The 22,134-nt window shown below is 40.7% G+C and overlaps 1 protein-coding gene across 1 annotated transcript; it reads left to right on the forward strand.

Annotated features, from left to right (window-relative positions):
- Positions 1-1,694: 1,694 nt before the first annotated feature.
- Positions 1,695-22,134, forward strand: LOC139606354 (protein diaphanous homolog 1). The gene is made up of 10 exons (XM_071458459.1): positions 1,695-1,877; positions 2,049-2,143; positions 3,020-3,121; positions 3,493-3,732; positions 4,380-4,509; positions 4,786-4,909; positions 5,076-5,241; positions 5,793-5,925; positions 10,076-10,165; positions 19,676-22,134. Exons 2-10 carry the CDS (start codon positions 2,135-2,137, stop codon positions 19,858-19,860), a joined length of 1,179 nt encoding a protein of 392 aa, XP_071314560.1. The 5' UTR covers positions 1,695-1,877; positions 2,049-2,134; the 3' UTR covers positions 19,861-22,134.

Below are 22,134 nucleotides of genomic sequence, written 5' to 3' on the forward strand. Positions count from 1 at the left end.
GAATGTGTAAAAAATATAGTGGAATGACTGACAAATAAGAAAATATGTGAAAATAGACATGGACAATGAGGATGGATAACAGATACTAGTAACACTGGTAAATTAAGCAAGTATAAGTAAGTCTGTCTTAATAGCATTTAGTCATTATTTTACAGTGGTAACAGTAGTTTAGCCACTTATTTATAGCTTTAGATGTCATTGCGTGAGGTCATTACCAGGCAGTGGAAACAGGTGGGCGGCTGAGCACACTAGGGCTTATTTTGATTCATATTGTTTGTCTGTGTGTTTCAGACAGAAAGTGACAAAGAGACTCTGCGTACTCATACTTTATATGCTGTACCAGCATTGTTGCTGGCTGTTTTCCAGACAGTAATTCTTGTTTCTTGTTCCTGTCTGTTTTTTTACAAAGATCAGACAAGGACAAAGCCGCACAGAGACAAGTGAGAAAAAAGAGATTTAGAAAAATCTAAAAAGAGAGGGGAACAGAGTTATGCAGGGGAGATGCTCCAGTGTTTATTGATTTTTTTGCCACACAGACATTGTACAAAAGGATGAGAAATGGTTGAGGCCATTGTTTCCTGTAAGATTTTTTATACTCTGTGCACAGGTTTAGCTGTGGTTTTGAGACTGAGGTGTACTCTTAGGGCTTTACCTGATGCATTATTGGTGTTGCATTTAAGGCCCACTAACAGTAATTTAATTGTTCATTTATATCCAAAATAACTATTTTGTCTATGACATTTCAGAAGTCATGGCGTATACATATCTTACGTTGCATCAGCCTGGACAGTCTCTCAAAATGTCTTTGTCTGACCCACTGAAAAGACATTTCATTTATACTTGAAACAAGAGACATCACATTTCAGAAGTCATAACCAGAAAATGTTGGGTATACACACATTCTTTGTCAACGACTGAATGGTTAATTTTGTTGTTGTTGTTTTCCTAATGATTTTAGCACTAATCATGACATACATTGTTTGTGTTTCATTTTCAGATGAATGTTAAAATCGAGTTAGAGCAGATAGATAATATTGGCTAAAACAAGTGAACTACTGTGACATTGAGTACTCTGCTGACCTTAGATCTGATGTGCCTGTGTACGGTGGGCTGATATGTGGTCAAACCAATGTGCTTGTTCATCTTTCACTCCTAATTCTCATCTCGTGTACATTCACCCCCACGCACTGACACATCCTTACAGTCACAATCCTGACCTTGTCAGAACAAGTTAATGTGAAGTGTTTCTGTCGTGTCAGTGTGTGTGTGTGTGTGTGGGTGGGTGTGTGTGCAATAGGCTGTACTGTACATGCATGTGTGTAAGTGACTGCAAACTTTAAATGCCTTTAGCTAACAAATGTCCAACCATATTTAACAGACCTACACACACCAGGGACATCTTTCCCCCAGTGTTATAGCCATTTCATTGTAGTTCAGTCTCACCCCGGGTCACTGATACAATAATCCTAACACCTCCATGACACCATACAGTTGGGAGAGAGTGAAAAACATGAAGGCCATGCCAAGTCTGTCAGTTTTCATAGCAATCATATAAGCCCTCCATCTATCCCTTTAATCCACTTTTCTGTGTTTCACAGAACCGACTGATTTCACTACTGTCCTTCTTTCTAGCGTTATTTCTATTCATATCCAGCAGTACTAGTCATCTTGCATTAAGAAAGTTACCAAGAAGTGTGCTTTCTAACAAAGTCTGCTTTCCTCTGTCCTTCTCTGTGTATTACCACCACCCTCCCAATTTCTCTTTTCCACCTCTCCAGCCAAAAAGGAGCAGGATGGTGGAGATGACAAGAAGCAGGTGCAGAAGAAGAAGGTGAAGGAGCTGAAGATTCTTGATCCCAAGACTTCACAGAACCTCTGTAAGTCCACTAGCAGAAGTTAACGTTTGATATCTCGATCCCCCATACCAACGGCTTGGCTCTTCAAGTGCATTAAGTGAACTCCTTCATGGAAGTGTCACCAATAAAGCATGTTCAACTGAATCCCAATTGGATTTGAATGAGTGCTGTTAATTGTGTTTGCTCATGCAGCCATTTTCCTGGGATCATTCCGTCTCCCATATGAAGAGATTAAGAATGCCATCCTGGAGGTCAATGAGAAGATCCTGACGGAGTCCATGGTTCAGGTACTGAGCTCGGGGCCACCCCAGTGTCTGTATACAAGGTTTCCTCACCATATTTCTCTGTGGTGCCTTTAAGAGTAAAGTTAAATTCATATATATCTATTTGCAGAGTCATGAGTTAAAATAAAGAGAAGGAGAACAATGTATGGAGCATATAGTGTTGTTGTGAATCTCCAAGGTTCAGGGCTGTTATTGTGAAGTTACTGACAGAGTGGCACACAGCATAGTTTTTTTTTCAGCAGGGCAGCATCAGTAAGTAGCTTCTCCCATGGTATGTCTTTTCATTCATTCAAAGCACAGGAAGTTTGTTTCAAAATTATTTGGAGTTTAGCAAAGTAGCCAATGCAGATAGCTCATCATATCATTGTGTGCATACAGATAACAGGATTTAATTCCTTGGTGCTAATGTAGTAGTGATAGAGATAGGTTAATGATTACTGTTTAATAATGGGGGCGATGTAATTTCACTTCTACGCCCCTTTGAATGCATTTAGTTATACATACATAGTTGTTTATTGATGTATTGATGTATTTGTTTATTTGTGATACGATACCACTCTGCAATGTATGTAAGCACTGTGTTCTCTGACTGCAGCCAAATACTACCTTCCTATACCAATTTACAGGGACTAAGTGCCCAACAAGTATACTTTTGCCTTTTGATGTGTCCTTCAACAACACATTGAATGTTGCCAGCTTCAATGTTGCTGCTCACTGACCAAGAGAAGTTTTCTGTCAAGGACAATCAGTCCGTCTTCTTATTTTTGTCTAGACCCATGTCTTGTTCAAGGATTGGTTTGTGACACATATAAGTGGCACAAACATAAGTATCTCTATATCCTGTTAGTCAAGTATATTCTCTCTTTTATTACCATGTAGAACCTGGTCAAACAACTACCAGCAGCAGAGCAGCTGAGTGTCCTGGGAGAGATGAAGGACGAATATGATGACTTGGCTGAGTCCGAACAGTTTGGTGTAGTGGTGAGGAATGACACACACAAACAGACAGATGATTCTTGATTCTAGTTGTTGTTTTTTTAATAGATGTAGTTTGAATTCCCAGCTGACTGGGACATGACTTAACCACAAACCTAGCAGGGAAATCAGTGTGGTGGCAAATGAGGCAAAGAAAATGTTGAAATGGTGAGATAGAGTCATACCATTGTCACCATATTAGACACAGAATACCCTCATGCAGTTGAACACAGACTGCTTTGTTCAGCTGGGGAAGATGTGAGTAATGGATGAAATCCCCTTCACTCATACACACTTACTGACACACACACAATCTATATGGCAACAGGCATACCAGGAATGGGTCTCAAACCCCCCACCCTCTTTTCTCTCTCCAGATGTCCAGCGTGAAGCGACTGATGCCACGGCTTCAGGCCATCCTGTTCAAGCTGCAGTTTGAGGAGCAGCTGAACAACATTAAACCAGATGTGGTTTCTGTGACAGCAGCCTGCGAGGAGCTCAGGCAAAGCCAGTCCTTCGCCAAGCTGCTGCAGATCACCCTTCTTGTTGGGAACTACATGAACTCTGGCTCTCGTAATGGAAAAGCCTTCGGCTTCTCCGTATCATACCTGTGCAAGGTAAAATGAGGGGTGGACATACCACACACACACACACACACATACACACACACACAAACTGAATGATTGTACCAGAACAGCCTTTAGTCTTACATATGACATATAGTAAATAATGTGAAATGGTCCCTGTAAAGCTTTTATCTTTTCACTAAATTATATCTGAATCTCATACTCAACATCTGTTCCCATGCCATGTTATTCCATTTTATACAGCTGAATGATGAGAGGAGGTCTACAGAAATATATGTATGTAGACAATAGCATGCAAGGTTTTCCCCTTGCCTATTCAATATTACCTTTAGGTACTGTATGCAGTATATATAACACAGGTATACACATGTACAGATGACACCCATAATGTCTTCATCAATACAGTTAATGCTACACAGGGTAAGTGTAGCAACAGTGATATCTATACTGTATTAATTCTAATGTATTTTCATCTGTTTCTGTAATGTAGAAAAGGCAATATGAACGCACAGACAAAAGTTCACACTTTTGGAAACCCACGATCTTAATCTTACTCCACATAGCTGTAAACAGAAAAGTGTGAAACACTAACAGCACATGCAGACATTGAATAACTTCTGAATGAGTTACCTTTTTTTTTTTTTTTTTTTTTTTAAATCAATCCTTCTTCCAATCAGCTGCGTGACACCAAAACAGCTGATCTGAAGCAAACACTGCTCCATTTCCTCGCTGATGTGTGCCAGGAGCAGTATCCTGACATCATGAGTTTTCCAGATGAGCTCATCCATGTGGAAAAGGCCAGCAGAGGTAAACAGGACGTCTGACTGACCTGACTGACCACGTCTCTTTCCCAACAGAGTATCGTCCATTACAACCACTCTTTACACTCTTGGTTATATGACATGCTACCACTTTGTCAGCTGGTGCCATTGCATACCGATATGTAGCACCCTAAACACCCTAAACACTTTTAGTCATATGAAAAAATGACACGTGCTATGTCTGTTATAAGCTATGTATGTGGGTGGATGCACAGTATGAAGGCGTTCTATATCATCAGCGTTTCCCTTATGTCCCCTGCAGTTTCTGCAGAGACAATTCAGAAGAACCTAGAGCTGATGGGCCGTCAGATCAAGAACCTGGAGAAGGATCTGGAAACCTTCCCTCCTGCACAAAATGACAAGGACCTGTTTGTGGAGAAGATGTCCATATCCTCTTATTCAGTTACATATATAATAGAATAGTTGAGCAGTCACCGGAAAGAGTTTGTTTGTATAAAAATTCACTTTATAGATTTTCTCATAGCTTATCATTTCTATGTCTTGTTAAGATACAGATATATTGGTTCTACATTCCTTAACAAGATGTCTCCACAGTTTTGTTGTCAGTGCCCATGAGCAGTATGAGAAGTTGGATCTGTTGCATAAGAATATGGAGAAGCAATATACTGACCTTGGAGACTTTTTTGTCTTTGACCCAAGAAAAATCTCTGTAGAGGAATTCTTTGGGGACCTCAACACCTTTAAAAACATGTTCCAGGTGTGTGACTTTTTTTGCATGTGAATTAACAAACCCAAGTTTGATATTATTCAAAAAGAGGGGTGGTGTGGTTTTCAGTCTTTCCTGGCCACCCTCAAAAAACATTGTTACACATACAGGACAAAGACATACACACAGGAGCTTGGAAAAAATAGTAGATGAAAGAGGAAGAGATGAAACTAAAATGTGAAACCAGGATATGAAAAAACTGAGCGTGTGCACCTGTTAGTATTGACATAATAATGAAAAAGTGGGTGAGAGTGACTCCATTGTATTATCAGTTTATACATCAGCTTTGAATGTGCCATTTGGTAGGGCTCCTGCAGGAAGTAACTTGTTTTACCAGTTATCATGGATAACCGCCATCCACTGGTTTTGAAGTTTTGTTTACATACAAAGACATCCAACAAATCCATCTTACATCTGTCTTTTTAAATTTGTGTTCAAAGAGTCACTTTCAACTTAATATTAGATATCCACACTAACACTCGATCTATATTTGCCTCTACATCATCGGATGTTTTCTCCTTCTCTCTTACTCCCCTCAACAGCAAGCAGTAAAGGAGAACCAGAAGAGGAAGGAGGCTGAGGAGAAGATCAGAAAGGCCAAGCTGGCCAGAGAAAAGGCAGAGAAGGAGAAGGAGGAGAAACTGAAGAGGAACCAGCTCCTTGACATCAACGCAGGTCACAATTGCTGGATCAAATCTTTTTACTTGCATGTAACTGAAAGAGAGAGGAACACACTCCACATCTCTAACTTTGTATTTCCCTCAGATTCCAGTTGGGGGCAGTCAGAGTCCACACTTCTGTGGAAAATATGTGTGTGTGTCTTTGTGTATGCGTGTGTGTGAAAGAGCAACTCATCAGTATTTGTACACCAGAGTTAATCTAATGTTGATGACCCGTGTTTTGAAGTAAGTAAGTAACAACAAGCTCCAAAGAAAGTGAGGGCGAGGAGGATGTATACAAGGAACCGTCTGACCTCTTTTCAGTCCTCTGGTGAAAAGGGGATTCGCTTCCATAAAATTGAACTGAATTGAAGCCTAAATCTCTTTATCACCAAAAACATGTTTCTTTCCCTCTATGAGATGCTGTTTTACTTTGAGAAATGCTAGTAGAATATTTTCCTGTGTAACATACAGAAATTCTCACATTCTCATCCCTGTATACACACAGTTAAAACCCAAATCCTGCCTTGCAGACACACATTTATGCTCAGGCACTTTTTTCCCTTCTCTGAGACTGTGACCTAGTTTCAGAACATTCCTCCTCTCTTTGGCTCCACTCGGGTTCTCCTGGGACTCCACAGTCAAAATTTGCTACAGCCTTAGTGCTCTCTGTGTATTTGTGTATGTATGTGTGTGACAAAATTACTGTGTCTTTTTCCTGTGAATGTGTCTGTTTTGCTTTGCCTATGTGTTGGAGAAACGTTGTGTTGGCCAGAGTGAGTCTGCACTGTGTGTGTGTGTGTAAGAATGTGTGTGTGTTTTGTGAACCTCTTTTACAAAACTCTTTCTGGCCTTTCTCCTAGTGCTCTATGTTCCAGCTGGCTTCTCCTTTCCTCTCCTTCTTACTTTTGTTCCATTGCTCCCTCTTCTATTTTCCTTTCCCTCCCCCGTGTCTGTCGTTCATTTAAAGGGCACTTAAAGAGACAGCGCTTTGCTTGGAATATTGTGTCTGTGTTAAAAGTATGTAGTAGACATTTTGTGGTAGAAAGTAAGGTAGTCAGATTTCATGTTCAGTCTCTAGAGGCATGCATGAATGGAACATAATAGTGCTTCAAAGATGTGTGCATGTGCATTAAAGGGCTAGAGATCATTTACATACAGGTGGCATATTTGACTGCCCCTGTCGCCTGGAGTCATTCAATATCCCCCGTATTTAAATTCAACCACACACAAATCCGGCATATACACACCTGGTCTTTGTTCTGCATTTGTTTATAACCCTCATACTGGATGGCCTTTACACAATGGTTGTTTTCAGCAGCTAGTTTTCCTGGTTCCCTTTTTTCTTTCTATCACCCTCTCTTCTACTCACATACTCTTACTGTCTCATGAACTCTCTGAATGTGTAAACACAATATCTCAGTTGTCGGTTAAACCCTGGAAGGTCAGTGTGTGTTTGCAGTTTGTGGCCTTGTCATTCCTCTGTGAGCCAGACAGACAGACGCTCATTCAGAGGAGCCTCACATGTGCTGAGCATGTGATGCTAGTTTTTGTGAATAACAGATCCTTCTCTGAATCTTTGTAAATTATTACTTATCTCATCTCATGAGCATTAAGTGCTTTTACTCACATTGTTTGGCTCTTGTAAAACATGGAGGTTCAGGATTCAGCATACCAGACTGGCAGATGCCGCATCCAAAAGTCCACATTCACCATCTGTGGTTTAAGTAAGATCTTTGCTCTGATTTGATCTGATACATACTCTCTGCTACTGTAATGAAAAAGCCATCCATGCTTGTCATACATTTCATCTTTGGACATATGCCAAAGCTGCTTGGAAAGCATCTATTCCTTATTTCTACAGCTAGGTGTCAGTACTGTCTCTAAAAGATTGCATGGGGCTGTGTGTTTTTATGGCAAAGGGTGTGTTCATCTGTGGTTTACACACCCATACAGTTGCTGGTATGGGAACTGCCACTAGGAGTGCTCGTGCTCCACTCAGAGAGCAAGTGAGAGGGTAGTGTGGGGGAGGGTAAGAGAAAGAGGAGAGTAGGGCAGCAGATGCTCTCTTGGGGATTAGACTGTGTTGTTGTCTCCTGGAAAAGGAGGTTAGAGGAGGAGAAGAGAAAGGCACAAGGTGAGGGAGTGGATCAGATGGGATAAGTCTGGGTAGCCTGATGTCTCACCCCAGGCAACTGTGAGGGAGAGGCACAATCATGACACATTAGAAAAGTGGAAAATCTGTCCTCAACTCATTTGAACACTGTCTTTCCTTCTCCTACTCTTTACATTTTCCTTAGTTTTTTTTCCCCAACACTTGTTATTCCGACTCTCTTCTCTGTAAATTTCTCCGTTTGTGACCTCATTTGTTATTGTGTGAACAACCATTAGGGATGCTGTTGCTCCACACAAGATGCTGTCCTCCCTCTGTGTGTGTGTGTGTGTCTGTGTGTGTCTGTGTGTGTCTGTGTGTGTCTGTGTGTGTCTGTGCCAGATAGCATGTGTCAGTGTGTGTGCACATGCAATGTAGATCAGATCCAATGAGATATCTTCAAAGCTGATAATCTAATGCTATTACACTAATTAATCCGTCTTATGTTCTTTGTTGCTTCAGGCAATACCTTGCTGTTTGTATGTTGTACGCATGCCTGTGTTGCATTGTTGCACTGAGCCTGCATTTACCATCACAGCTTTTGAGGCCAGTTCAGTATTGATTTTGTTTAGACTGTCAATAATAAACCATTAACCAGATACCAATTCCACAGAAAAATCGTGAATTAACAGAAGGACATGATTATCATGAGGTGACTAAAAAAAGAGTGGTATGTACAATGTTACACAGTACACAGGCCCCAGAACAGTCCAGTTTTAGTTAGGAGTTCACTCGGTCAACAATAAGCCTGTTTTAAACACACTAGGTCATTGTGTGGTCCCTCTACTGCCTCCAGTGCATTTTCACAAATAGGTTTGTGTGTCTGTGTGCTCCCACCAGTGGTTTAAGCCAACCATGTGATTAGTGTAAGTGGAAATGTGCCAGATGTGTTTCCCCGGAAGGAGAAAAACGTGGCCTACATCCGTTTGAACTGTCTGTGCAGTTCCAGGACATGAACATTGAGGGGTGTATGTGAGCTGTGCAAGGCTTGGGGAGTGTGTGAGAGAGACTTTCTCTGACGTGACAGGCGAGACCACTGGCCATCTGCTTCATGGCTTACTGCAGGATTAAATAGTGTGTGTGTGTGTGTGTGTGTGTGTGTGTGTGTGTGTGTGTGTGTGTGTGTGTGTGTGTGTGTGTGTGTGTGTGTGTTGGGGGTTGGGAGGTGATTACATAAACCTTTAACCCCCAGCCCTACTGCCCCCTTTTCCAGACCCCTCTGTATCTTTTCAGGTTCAAATAGAAATAATTAAAACCATCTGCCTGAGCGCTGAGCTGTGCCACTGAATCCTGCCCACAAACAATCATGACAACACTCACACACATGTACACACAGCAGCATTGCCATGGAGTACACCCCTTTGCTTTGCCCCTTCTGTGATTTAAGGCCACCAGCCACTGAAGCTGTGCAGAGAATGTGGATGTAAACAAACACAAAAAACTGTGAGACCACCCATACCAAAATGTGCCTGTACACACACACACACAAAGATCCTTTTCAGTCAATACCTTTTAACTGTAAACCATAATTACTCATTTTGTAGTATTTTAATCTTTATGAGCAGGTTTGGTCTCAGTGGGTGTGTCTTTCCAATAAGGTTGTGTTTGTATTGTAGAGTTTATCTCCCTGAAAGTTCAGTGTTTATCCCCTAGCAGTGACAGTAGCTGAGTTAGGTCACTGCCTATGTAGGTTAATACAGCTAATTTGCCAAAGTGGCCATGTGGCTGGTAAATAACCCCCCTGCCCACATGTGTGTTGGCGTGTCTGAGAGAAACAGCAATAGGAGGAGGGTTTTGCAAAACCACCACTTACTGCAATGTTGTTGGGAAAGGAAATGTCTGTATATGTTAGGATGGGGTTTTGATTCAAAATAACATGGTTGTAAAAAATGGGTTCTGTGTGTGTGTGTGTGTGTGAGAGAGAGAGAGACATGAATAAAAGTTTAAATCTGCCTCCCCACGTTGATTTTTGTTGACATCTTGCTGATATCATGTTTTGATGCTGTGTTTACAGAGGATGATGAAACTGGTATCATGGATGGCCTGTTGGAGGCACTGCAGTCCGGCGCTGCTTTCAGAAGAAAGAGAGGACCCCGGCAAGCAGGTACACATACACAAACAGAACCTTAAATCTTAACAAAATCATGTCGATGTCTCAAAGTGTCATGTCTTACTTGATTTACAGATTTCAGTTTCCTTTCACATATATTTGTGGTATGCATTCTATACTGAAACACGTGTAGCATATGAGACTGATTTGTTCCTCACTGTCTCTATGTTTCTGTCAGCACACAACAGCAGATTTGTTTATGTTCATGTCTCTGTTCAATCTGTTGCATGGCTCAGAGACTGTGGGTTGTGGTAGTATCCTCTGACCATAGTTACCAGGCCCCAGAGTCAATTCAACAAATGGCTGGCACAACAACAAAAGAAGTGGGAGACTGCCAAGGGAGGGTGTGGGCAGCAAGATACATAAGAGAGGAGCAATGAATGAGGGTGTGGTTGTGGAATTGGAAAATGTAAGAGAAATATAAATGTACAACCAAGGAAGATAAACCAGAGTGTGGGTAGAAAGTTTAAGGAAGTGAGATCATTGAGTGAGAAATAGGTGAAACATGTATGAACTACTGGCTAAAGTATGAAGTAAAGAAGAAAAAGAACTCCCCCTCAAAAATTTGCTTTTCTTTTTGGAACTCACTTTAAAGTTTCTCACTGTATGTCAGGCAGTTTCCAAATCCAACTACTAATGAGGAAGAGTTTCAAAACGTGCACATATGAGCACAATTTTGTAACATTGCAACTTGTTGGGAGGTCCATCATGGTCCAATATGCAACTTACACGAGCGTGATGTTAAAAAACCTGAAACCAACTGTGCACATACACTAAGAAAAGAAGTAGTAGAAACCTGCTTTACGTGGTTTTTTGGCAGGTTGTGAAGGTATAAAAATCTATGGTATTATAATCATGAACACTGTTTTTCTCATTACTGGGCCAGCCAGAAGTCCATATGTCTTGTGTGTGAGAACATCCTCCTAAGCACAGCTCTAGGCTGTATTGATTTTCACTTAGGCCATGTAGTTCTGTTTGGAAGCTCATACAAAGAAGAGTAATGTGGTTCGGTACTTTCTCTGCTTTCTGTCCTCCTGCCTGATCCTGTCATTTTCACTTTTTGGAGACTAGAGTATTTTTCTCTCTTCTTTCTCTGTGTAGCACATATTGTGAATAATATAGCCTGGTGAGACCATGCAAATGAAAATGAGCTAATGTGAGTTGTTAGAATAGTAACTTTGTAACATGGTTCCTGGTGTTAGGAGACTCATGTGCAACCATGTGAATGAGAAAGTGTCCAGTGCCCATAAACTGAGAGAGCAAGAGAGAGCCTGTGTGTACGTTTATTCACATGCACATGTGTGGGTTGAGTCTTCACACATAAGAGAGGTTGGGCAAGAGTGTGTGCAACCCAATCCCTCCCTCAATAGAAGCCAGATGTGAAGCAGTGATCCAGAGTAGAATAGCTCAGAACCAGAGGGTAGATTGTACTATTTCTTTCTTTCTTTCTTTCTTTCTTTCTTTCTTTCTTTCTTTCTTTCTTTCACTAAATGGACTTATGTAACAGTAAAACAGTGGTTGTGATACAGAGAAAATCTCTGAGGGCAGTTGTTAATAACAAACAGCTCAGGCTCATCACCTCTAAAGTGACTGAGACAACAGTGAGAGGAGGATATGGAGGGAAAAGAGGGAGTGGAGGAAGGAGCACTGTTTGAGTAAGATTGGGGCCCACTTGAGGGCTCAGTCAGTCACCCATAATATAGTGTGGCCACCTCACACTCCTAACAGGAAATACCTGAACATGTGTGTGAGAGACAGAAAGGGAGAGCGAGCCTTGCTCCCTACGCATTTTTGTCTGTGGTAGGAAAGTATAAGTGCCTGTATGTATCACAGTCTCCTCCTCTTGTCATTTTGTTTTTCTTTTGCCCAATCCAGTCTTTTCCATGGCTCATGTGGAGGTTATGAAGCTATGCTGTGCTATATTTTCTTCACTGATGAAGAAAAGACTGCTCCTTCACCATTTACCCACTTTGCTTCTTATGACAAGAAAGGGCCAGAAGTCTTTCACCCACACAATAGGAGGGTGTCTTTATGTTTGTGTGTGTGCGCATGTTTGACTGGTTGGTTGAGTCAGACATCTTAATTTAGTGGAGCTGAAGTAGGAGGAGGCACATCCTGACTTTGGATCAACTGATACATATCTGGAACCACTGGAGCCACAGGCAGCAGGCTAAAAACACAGATCTATCAACCTCATGTATACATGGAGAGTATTTTTAGCGTTTGCTCCATAATGATTCACATAATACATCTATAAAAGGTTTTTCATACAAGGCAGAAAAAGTGGATAAGCCCTATAGCTGTGGTAAAAGGTTATTTATTATCATGAATCTTTCAGGAAAATATGTCTGTTGTGTCTTTGCAGAGGTGGATATATTTGAAGCTGTTAAATGTTATAAAAGTGGCATAATTTTGGTGATGAGTTTCTTCATCTCTCTCTCTCTCATTGATTGTGAGAGATTATATGTCACTGGAATATTGTCCAGTTAAACCAGTCGCTCATCTTACCTTGTGTAATTACTTTCCCTTGCAGCTAAAACACTGTTAATTTAGATTCTTTTGATCAGTGTTTTTACAGATCAGATGTCACATAATGAGTCTACAAACACAGAACAAAGGTTCATCCCCTTGAACAATCTATAAATAAGCATCGGAGCAGAGGAGTCAGTTCCTCTTAGCAAGGGAAAAGAACAACTATACAAAAGTGAAGCCATACATTAAAACAGTAGGTTCAGCTGCCTCATATCCCAGCATAACCACCTTCATACATTAAAAACAGGCACTAGTGCAAGGCAGGTTTATTTGTATTACACCTTGTAAGGCAGTTCATAGTCTAATTAGGTTTGCATTTGAGGCAACTGGAGTATCAATTGGGAATAATAGTAATGTTAAGATTTCCCTTATTTTAACATAAGACTTAATAATACATCTGGGGTATAAATATGAAATGTAATAAAACATTTATAATACTTATCCCAAATGTGAAAAAGTATCCACTCAGCCTCATGTCAGTCTAAACACGAGTGCAGTTTGTACTTTATAATCCATAGTGACTTACCTTTCAGTTTCTTGTCATCCCTCTAACGCAACTCAAGTGGCAGCAAATATTCCTCAGGCTCCCAGAAACGGGGAAAAAAAGCACAAACTGATTTAAAACAGGTCATACTACTTAATCCAGTTCCCAGTGTTATTGCTGAGACTTTCTGTCTGTTCGAAACTCTTAGTACATATTCAAGTATGTTTAAGCCAGAAACAACAGAAACCGAAGTAGTGATACAGAGCTGGGCTGCAAATGCTTAATGAAAGAGATTTAGCCACTTTCCATATCAGTGGGGTTATTTGACCAGGCTTTAGTTGTTATTGCGATGTGACTCTGTGCTATGTAAATGATCAAAAAGATGCTGTATAAATAAGCTGCTTCTGTATGACAGCCCTATCAAATCTGTCTGAACTTGTTCACCTGTCTAACTGACCTGTCTGTCAGAAGGAAATGTCTTCAGACAGTCTTTTCTGTGGCTGCGATGGACCTGATATCACAGGGTAGGCAACGTTGTTATTTGTTAACAAAATACTAATTTATGCATCGAGCTGCTGCAGTATGTAACATCTAATCAGATCAACTGCCCTGTACAGCCAGGTAGCCAGACATTGTTTCATCAGAGACATCTCACATTACTGTCTGTATCAACATACGTAAAGTCTTAAGAGTTAGAATCAAGCGTGTTCAGTTGCTCACAATAAAGGATCGCTGAGGAAACAATCACTGAGGAAACAATCAAGCATGTTAGATAATAATCAGCATGTTCCAGATGGGGTCAGGAGCATGAGAAGGCAATTAATGAGTGACGATGGGTGTAATTACAGAGTTTCTTTTTCCGTTCCTGGCAAACATTATAATAATAGTTCAACAAAGGATTAAATTAGCCTACTGACAAACATTTAAGTGAGTTAACCAATCACAGGGCAAACTTAGATGTGTGCATATTCCATAAATATATTGAAATTTTATGTCTTTCTGTGGCTTTAAAACTTGAGCACAACCTTGTGCCTAGTTTGTTACGGCAACAAAGATTGTTTAAGGTGTGGCCCCTCATTACACACCTATTTGGTCTGCATTTGCTGAGTTATTATCATCTAAGGGCCAGATTATACTGGAAAAGAAGCTTTTTGTGTTGTTTTTGTTAGTTTTTTTTGGCTAAGTGCGACCGACCCTGTCATAAATCAAAAGTGTTAATACCTGACCAAAAAGCCTCCACAGAGAGAGGATCTGGATCACGGTTCACATTTTTTAGACAGTCTCTTACAGAGGTGGGGGGACTTGAGTCACATGACTTGACTATAGTCAGACTTGTCTCAAATTTGGGAACTCGCTTGCTTCACTAAGACTGATAAAAGACTCGACTTGACTTTGACTTGAGACAGTTGACTTGAAAGGACATGAGTTTTTGTTGAGTTCCACTTACATAGAATGGCTCTTAGTAGGGCACATACCTCTGCTAAGGCCAAATAATCCTACACATTAAGGAAATTGATTTAAAAAAAATCCTCATTTAAAACTATGTAGAGATAAAATTATTTCTAATGTGGGCCATAGAAACATGCACACACTGGATGCTGAGCTACTTATACATTCACAACCTGTTGCAAATTTATTTACAAGCAGTCTCCATCAGCATAAGAGGGTGTAACTTGTGCATACAACTTGAAAAGTCGGTCTTTCATGGGACCCAGTTGTGTGACATGTGAAACCACTGGCTAGAAAAGTTTTTTTTTTAACCCTGCACAGAACATTTTACATTTTCCCTTATCAGAATTGCAAACAACCTTCTATGACCACCTCATTTACAGTTATAATGAATCTCACTCCCAGTTACCCACATATAAGCCATTTTAGGTACCTTAACATTTTACATTACATTCTGTTACATTATAAGTCATGTTTTTGATGAAGCTTGTGAAAATGAATGGGTTAGGGTGAGGGTAATATTTTTGTCTGTGCAGCTATTGATTGCCATTGTGCATGTCATGGTCTTCATTACATGAAGTGTGTCCCTCCTTTCCCCTCCTCTTTGTTTCCTTCCCTCACAGCTGTGCTGACTGCAGACGTCACCAACTCGGTGTTAAGGGACTACTGAGGGCCTATTGAGTGTGTTGTCATGCTCATTGTGTCACAGCAGTGTAACTGAATGGATAGCCACGAGGCTGCTGAGGCTCTCACCTTTGACCTGTACCTCAGTTCACTGTGTGTGTGTGTTTGTGCTGGTTGTATAAAATGAATAGACTGCATGGGGGATCCTCAGCTGTCTACCCTCCGTCTGTCTAGCCCCCTCCCCCTTTGAACACATACAGACAAAATACTCACAAACCAGATGTTCACATGCCAACACAAAGACACACATAGATGTTTGCATACCAATACATACACCCAAACTGTCACATTATGTTCCAGAGGACAGACAACCTTGCATACTTTTTCAAACACCATCATATCAGCTTTAGATTGTTAGCTGAAGGTCTGTCTATGTCCTTTTGTAAGAATACAGACTTGTCAGTTTGGCAACATTAGGCTAATTTGTGTGGATATGTTCTCAAAGCATTTTAAGTGAAGGAATGATGCGTCTAAACACTCACTATAGACCCATCTGCTGGGTCTTGACCTTTGTTAGAACAACCAATCACAGTAGCAACTAGTTTACAAAGCACCAATCACAACAGAGACACTGAGATAAAGGAGATAGCAACAATAGAGGCACACGCTGGCTCTGCAGACAGTCTGCTCTTACAAAGAAGAAAAAAGATCCCCTATAGAGATTTCTGCTTTCACAGATGTCCACACACACACACACACACACATAGATGCACACACACAGATGCACACAGGACAGACAATTCAGACCAATAGGAGAACACTCAACAGTCAAACTTTTATTGAAGTAGTGGTGATGTCACATGCATACATAACACCCACTGAGACACAGGTCAGCAAACCACATATATGCACCATTTGGGCTCATTCAGTGCCATAAAAAGCACGTTTGCCAATCAATACTAACCCAGAGACACTAGTGGTGCTAGATGACGTCACTCTTTCCCACAGTCCTCTAGTGCAGAGCAGCAGTGTGTTACCCGGTGCAGCCTGAGGAGGGCAATATGTGTCTCTAAGCTGGAGACACTGATGGAGGTCCAGCCTACTGCAAATACACCACCATGCTAGTCTTGACACTGTTAACATGTTGTCATGTGACTGTTGCTTTGCTGCTTTACAATAAATAAGGGCAGAAATATGACTGCATCTTTGCTACACACTGGTGCAGATTTCACTTGCATTAGGTAGGGGGGCTGGTATAATCTGTGGTCAGGGAAGAGTTGAGCATTCTCTGTGTACTTCAACATTAACACTGAGCTAGTTCTTGCTACACTCTCATGGTAAACTGCACTACACTTGTTTGTCTGCAAACTCTCTCCTCACTCCTCTCCTTTTTCACTCATAAGGGCAACACACATATACTGTAAAACAAAAGCGTTCTTTCCCTCAGCAGGCAATCATTATTGAGTCTCCTGGAGTGTAATGTGTTACAGATGATCTTTTAACTACACTCTTTGTGCCTCTGATCTGCCCCTCAGTGTGCAAACACACTCATTCAATCTCATACCCACCAGTAAACAGACTTTTGTTGTGAGTCCCGACGTCTTGTTTCCTACTGCTGCAACCACCAGGCTTCATGCCAAGTGTGTGGATCATTTAGTCGACATCAGAGCTAGGTTGTGGATAAAACATGCACGCTGAGAATTTCCTATGTTTGTAATGCCACGTGTTAAAGGAGTACTCCACTGATTTTATACTGCACTTCTGCAAAGTTAGGAAACTTGCAAGAGATGGATATAAAAAATCATAAAAGGGCCCTCTAAATGATTAAATTAGATCACAAACTCACTGGTCAGGACAATACAATATTTTTATTGTCAATCTCATGTGAAAGCTTCAAATTGCAAGATTTTTCCAGCTAATTTCCAGTGGGAAGTATTGGAACTTGGTCAAGTTGAGTCAATCCCTAAAAGATGATTATATATTATATAACACTTGTTGAAAAGTTAAGTACTCAGCTATTTTTGGAAACTTTTATTAACTTAAATGAAATGAAAGTATATATTTCCATTGACCTGTTTTTGAATAATTCCTGTACATATTCATTAAGAATGAATGGGCGTATGCTTGAGTGCCACAAGGGTCAGAAAGTTGAGAGATGCACTAATGCATTGATGGCTATGGTCTTTTCATGGGATTTGATGATAATAATAAAGATGTAGAACATCACCAACTCTAACCTTTTTTTTTGACTCGTGTTACCTATAAAACGTGATAATTTTATATTTGGTGATGTATTATTTACTGTTGAGGCTGCTGGAGTTGTTGTATTTTAACTATATTTAAATATAAAAATATACTTGCTCAGAATTTTCTTCTCATTACTTTAATCTGCAGGTTTCTGTCTAAATTCATCCTGTTCCCATGCTGCAACCCTCTGATCCTGACTCTTATCCTCTTCTCTGTCTTCTTCTCTGGAGTGGAGGAGGATGAGAGAGGAGAGAGGAAGGGTTGACAGCCTTTGAAGAGCTTTTCTCTGCGGGTTCGATTTTTTTTTTTTCTCTTCAGGACAAGCTTGGCACAGCACACATACATGTAGAGTAACACCCACACTGACACACACTCTTTCTCCCTGTTTTTGGGTCAGTTGCATAATTTCTAATTAATTAAGTTTTAAGGCAGGGAGAGGAGGTTTGGAGCGGGACAGAAATAGCTTTTGAGGGATGTATGTGAGAGGAGCCTGAGAAAGAGAGAAACTGTTCCCATGTATTGGTGTTTATGATCTGTGTGTCTCATAGGAAAGTGTGTGAGGTGATGGTTTGACACCCCAGCTGTCTGTGCTGATCAGTACAGCTGAGGCTCGACTCTAAATCTCTAAATCCTCCTTCTCCTCTTTCTCCCCAGACTCAATTGTGTCTTTGTCACAGCTAGTTCTGGAGACCTGCTCGGTAACTGTGTCTGTGTTTTTGTGTTCATATTTCTGCTCCATCAGAACCATGTGTCAAGTCTTGCTGTGTTGTTTGTGTTACCATGGTTCATTTGCATGTATATTTCTATTGGTTTGCATCATGAAGTTGATGGATAGATTTGTTTTCAGTTTTTTTTTCATCAGTAGCACAAGAACACGTTACATCAATGTGTGTATTCATGTTAACAAATGTGTCTTGTGCTGTATATTCAAAGCATCTTTTGCTTTAGGTGTAAAGAGTTGTTGACATACACCAGGCATAAAATAACAGCAAACACACAAACACAATCTCCCACTGACCTATAAAATTCAAAATGGCCGCTGCTGCAGCTGTCCTCCTACGCATTGGTAAAGGATAGAGGGAGGGAAGGAGAGGTAAAGGCAAGGATGATTGTGTGTGTGTGTGTGTGTGTGTGTGTGTGTGTGTGTGTGTGTGTGTGTGTGTGTGTGTGTGTGTGTGTGTGTGTGTGTGTGTGTGTGTGTGTGTGTGTGTGTGTGTGTGTGTGTGTGTGTGGGGGGGGGGGGGGGGGGGGAGAGGAGGGGAAGAAATAACAGAGTAAGCAGGTAGGATAAAAATGACAGCATCCTCAGGGCACAATCTGTCACACTTTTGTGTCTCTGTCCATCCCTGTGCATCTCTTATCTCTCCTCACTGCATCCGCTGTTTCCCCATGATTTGTTTTACTACTTATCTCTGTCATTCCTCACGGCTCATTCCTCCTCTCGCTCAGTCTCTCCATCCATGTTTGTCTCATTTTCATTCATCCCTGCCTCTTTAATCCTCCCACAGCATGAATCATTGCGCTCTTGCTGTGTCTCACCCTCTGTCTTCCCCCTTCTTTCCTTCCTTGCTTTTACACATTCACCATCTCCATTCCTTAATCTCATCGGTCCCATTTCCTCTTCCTCTAAATGTCCCTTTTTTGTGCTTCTTTTCCTCATTTTTTTATCATGTTTAGGTATAACCTGACATTGGCAGGGAGTTCAATCACTGTAATCCAAACATATACACAGCCACAATACTCTTTGTATTGTGACTCTCTGTCATTTGTGTGTGTGTGCAGTGTGTGTGCCACGGCGATGCATGTGTATGCATGTTGGAAAGAAAGGGAGCATCTATTTTGTGTTTTATCATTCAAAACACATACCTATGATGTTCTCAGAGGCTCACACTTGTGACTGTGTGCAGCATAGTAGTCTGTGGTTTAACTAATCAAACTGGTTGTCTCTTTTTATTTGCAGTGACAAATGTTCAGTATCTGCCTGCTGACATGTTGTATGGCTAACTGGCATGTTTTTACATGTCTTTTTTGCTGGTACATCAGATATGTCACTCCATGGCATGCAATGACATATCTATATGGACTTGATATGATAAAAAACTCAGTGTGTAATTTATTATCATTTCTTTATTTGTTTACCTCACTCATTCTGTCTTCCTCTTTCTCAGCCAACCACCGACGAGCTGGTAATGCAGTGACCAACATCCTGGCCAAAGAGCTGATGCAGGAGGACACACCTTCATCAAGTAAAGTGCCCACAAAGAAGAAGTCAGAGGAGAAAGACGAGGCTAAACTAGAGGGGGCAGAGTCATTAGAGGAGTTATTGGAGGTTGCTCCCCCTCGGTCTAATTAGGGCAGTGCAGGCAGAAAGTTTTCACTCAGAGTCAGTGATATCCAAACGCAGATACATGTCTTAGACATTCCAGGGGCCAATATAAATCTGAGATTATCTTAGTGAAAAAAGGCCTGTGTTTTTCCAACCTTTGTCTTAACAGAACCATCTTTTAGGGTAGCACTGACTGTGTCTTCTATAAGGACTGAGAGAGGCAGAGGATGAAGGCGGGGACTCTCACCTCAACTCTTGGATGTCCCTCATTCACATTTGGATTTTTGCCAGTGTCGTATAAAATGTTCATTGCTTTGTTCAGCATGTGCACATATCTGTTAATGTATTTACTTGTTGTTCATCAGAGGGCATATTGAGGAATTCCAAAGACTTACTCAGGAGGGATCCACCCTTTATTTTTGCGGTTATTTCCAAATTAAAAATTTTGCCCTGGAATGCCTGGAATTAGGCATATCCTGCAACAGCTTCATGTTTTTCTCTGGATGTTTCAGCCATGATCACTTTGCGCTTTCACCTTTTTTTTTTTTTTTTTAATATACCAATGGAACATATTGTGTTCTAAATTGTCTAATATACTGTATGTTGCTGTCTAATATACTGTTGAAATGTTAATCATTTTGCTGTATTATGAAAAAAAGTGCCAACCAATAGAAATCCAGTCTTGTCATTTTACTTCCAGGTTTTGTCCAGTCACAGTTTGCACTGGGATGGTGCGTGGACCAGTCATCACCTATGTGTTTCAGTGTGTTTTTTTGTTTGCTTGTTTTTTTGAATGAGAAGGGATTAATTCACATTTGCATGCATGAGTCACATAAAGTCACATAAAAATGAGGATAATTTACATAAACTTGTCTTGGCTGTGATGCCACACATGCCCACAACAGTAAGAAAGAACATAAAGAAAATCTCCTTTCATCCATGAACATGAACATTGTCATAAACTCCAGAGGGAAGTAGAGTTAGATGGGAGGAGAAAGTTCTTTCACAGTAAGTTAAACCAAAAAATAAACTTTGCATTTTAAAAGGCTGTTTCCATACAAATGCTAGCCTGAGCAGTTTACATGCCTGTTTGTTCATGTGTATGAGAATGTCAGTGTGTCTGCAGTAAGCTGCCTATATTTAGTTTTGTGTGGACAATCGACTCCCTACATTTGTGTGTGTTTGTGCATGTAGGTTTGAGTGTGCGTGTGTGTTGCCATCTGTAATTACTGTATGGTACCGACCATGCTGTCATAAATGTAAGGTTTCATAAACAGCTTTGTGGTCTTTCTGCTGAGGATGTAGCACACTGGAAAACTGCCCAAAAACTGCTGAGACAAGTATGTGTGTTTGTTCAGTTGTCTGTTTGTATGTGTGTGCGTTGTTCACCCACCTCCCCTCCCACTGAACTGCAGCAGTAGTTGCTGAATGTCTGGCCTTGCTTCTGTTGGTATTCAGTAGCCATCAGCATACATGTTGCCATGATGTTGTAGTGTAATATCTGACAGGAATCCTGAGAGGTGATGTCAGCTGCTCCATGCAATATTTATTCCTATGCAAACACAATACTGCAGCATGCACTCTAGCCCTGATATCCAGCCAGCCTCAGGATCTGAAAACACTTCAGTGGTCTTAATAAACAAACTGATTCAAGATCAGGGCTACATATTATTGTGGACATTTTTCGTCTCCAAAAGCATTCAGCATCATTTTTTTCTCAACAGCACCAGCAATTACATGACACCTTCCATAGAAATGTGAGCATCTTTGAGACATGGAGGAACTGGCACTTAAACAACATAAAAACAACTGAGGTTCTTTAAGCACAGTAGGTGTAGAAATCCTTGTTCTGATCAAGCACTGGTGCTTCAGTTTAATCCAGTAACATTGAGAATAATTAGATGTAAACTGCTGTGCCCACTCTGAAGCACAATATATGTTGTAGCTGACTTTAAACCAGAGACACGGCTCCTGTTTCACCTCTGCAATATTCTGCCCATCTCTTCAGGTGGACAGTGCAAGGTGATTGTGTGTACCAGATACCAGCTGTTTTCAACATTCAGGAGTGAGAAACGATATCAGAACATCACTGGAATGTTAGTTGTTTTTTAATTTGAGTCATTCCTATTGCTCAAAGTTTTTTTTAAGAGAATGTTTTCTATGTGGATTTTTACAGTTGATTATTTTAATGTATTTGAATGGAGACCATTTTTCTCTCAGATTTCCCTATGTACACAGAATAATGCTCATGGTCATTCTGTTTGCTACACAAAACTATTAAAAATGTCTTAAGTAATTAAA

This window comes from Trachinotus anak, unplaced genomic scaffold (genome assembly GCF_046630095.1).
Source record: "Trachinotus anak isolate AG129_WGS33_773 ecotype Australia unplaced genomic scaffold, CSIRO_AGI_Tana_v1 ptg000021l, whole genome shotgun sequence".
Taxonomy (NCBI): domain Eukaryota; kingdom Metazoa; phylum Chordata; class Actinopteri; order Carangiformes; family Carangidae; genus Trachinotus; species Trachinotus anak.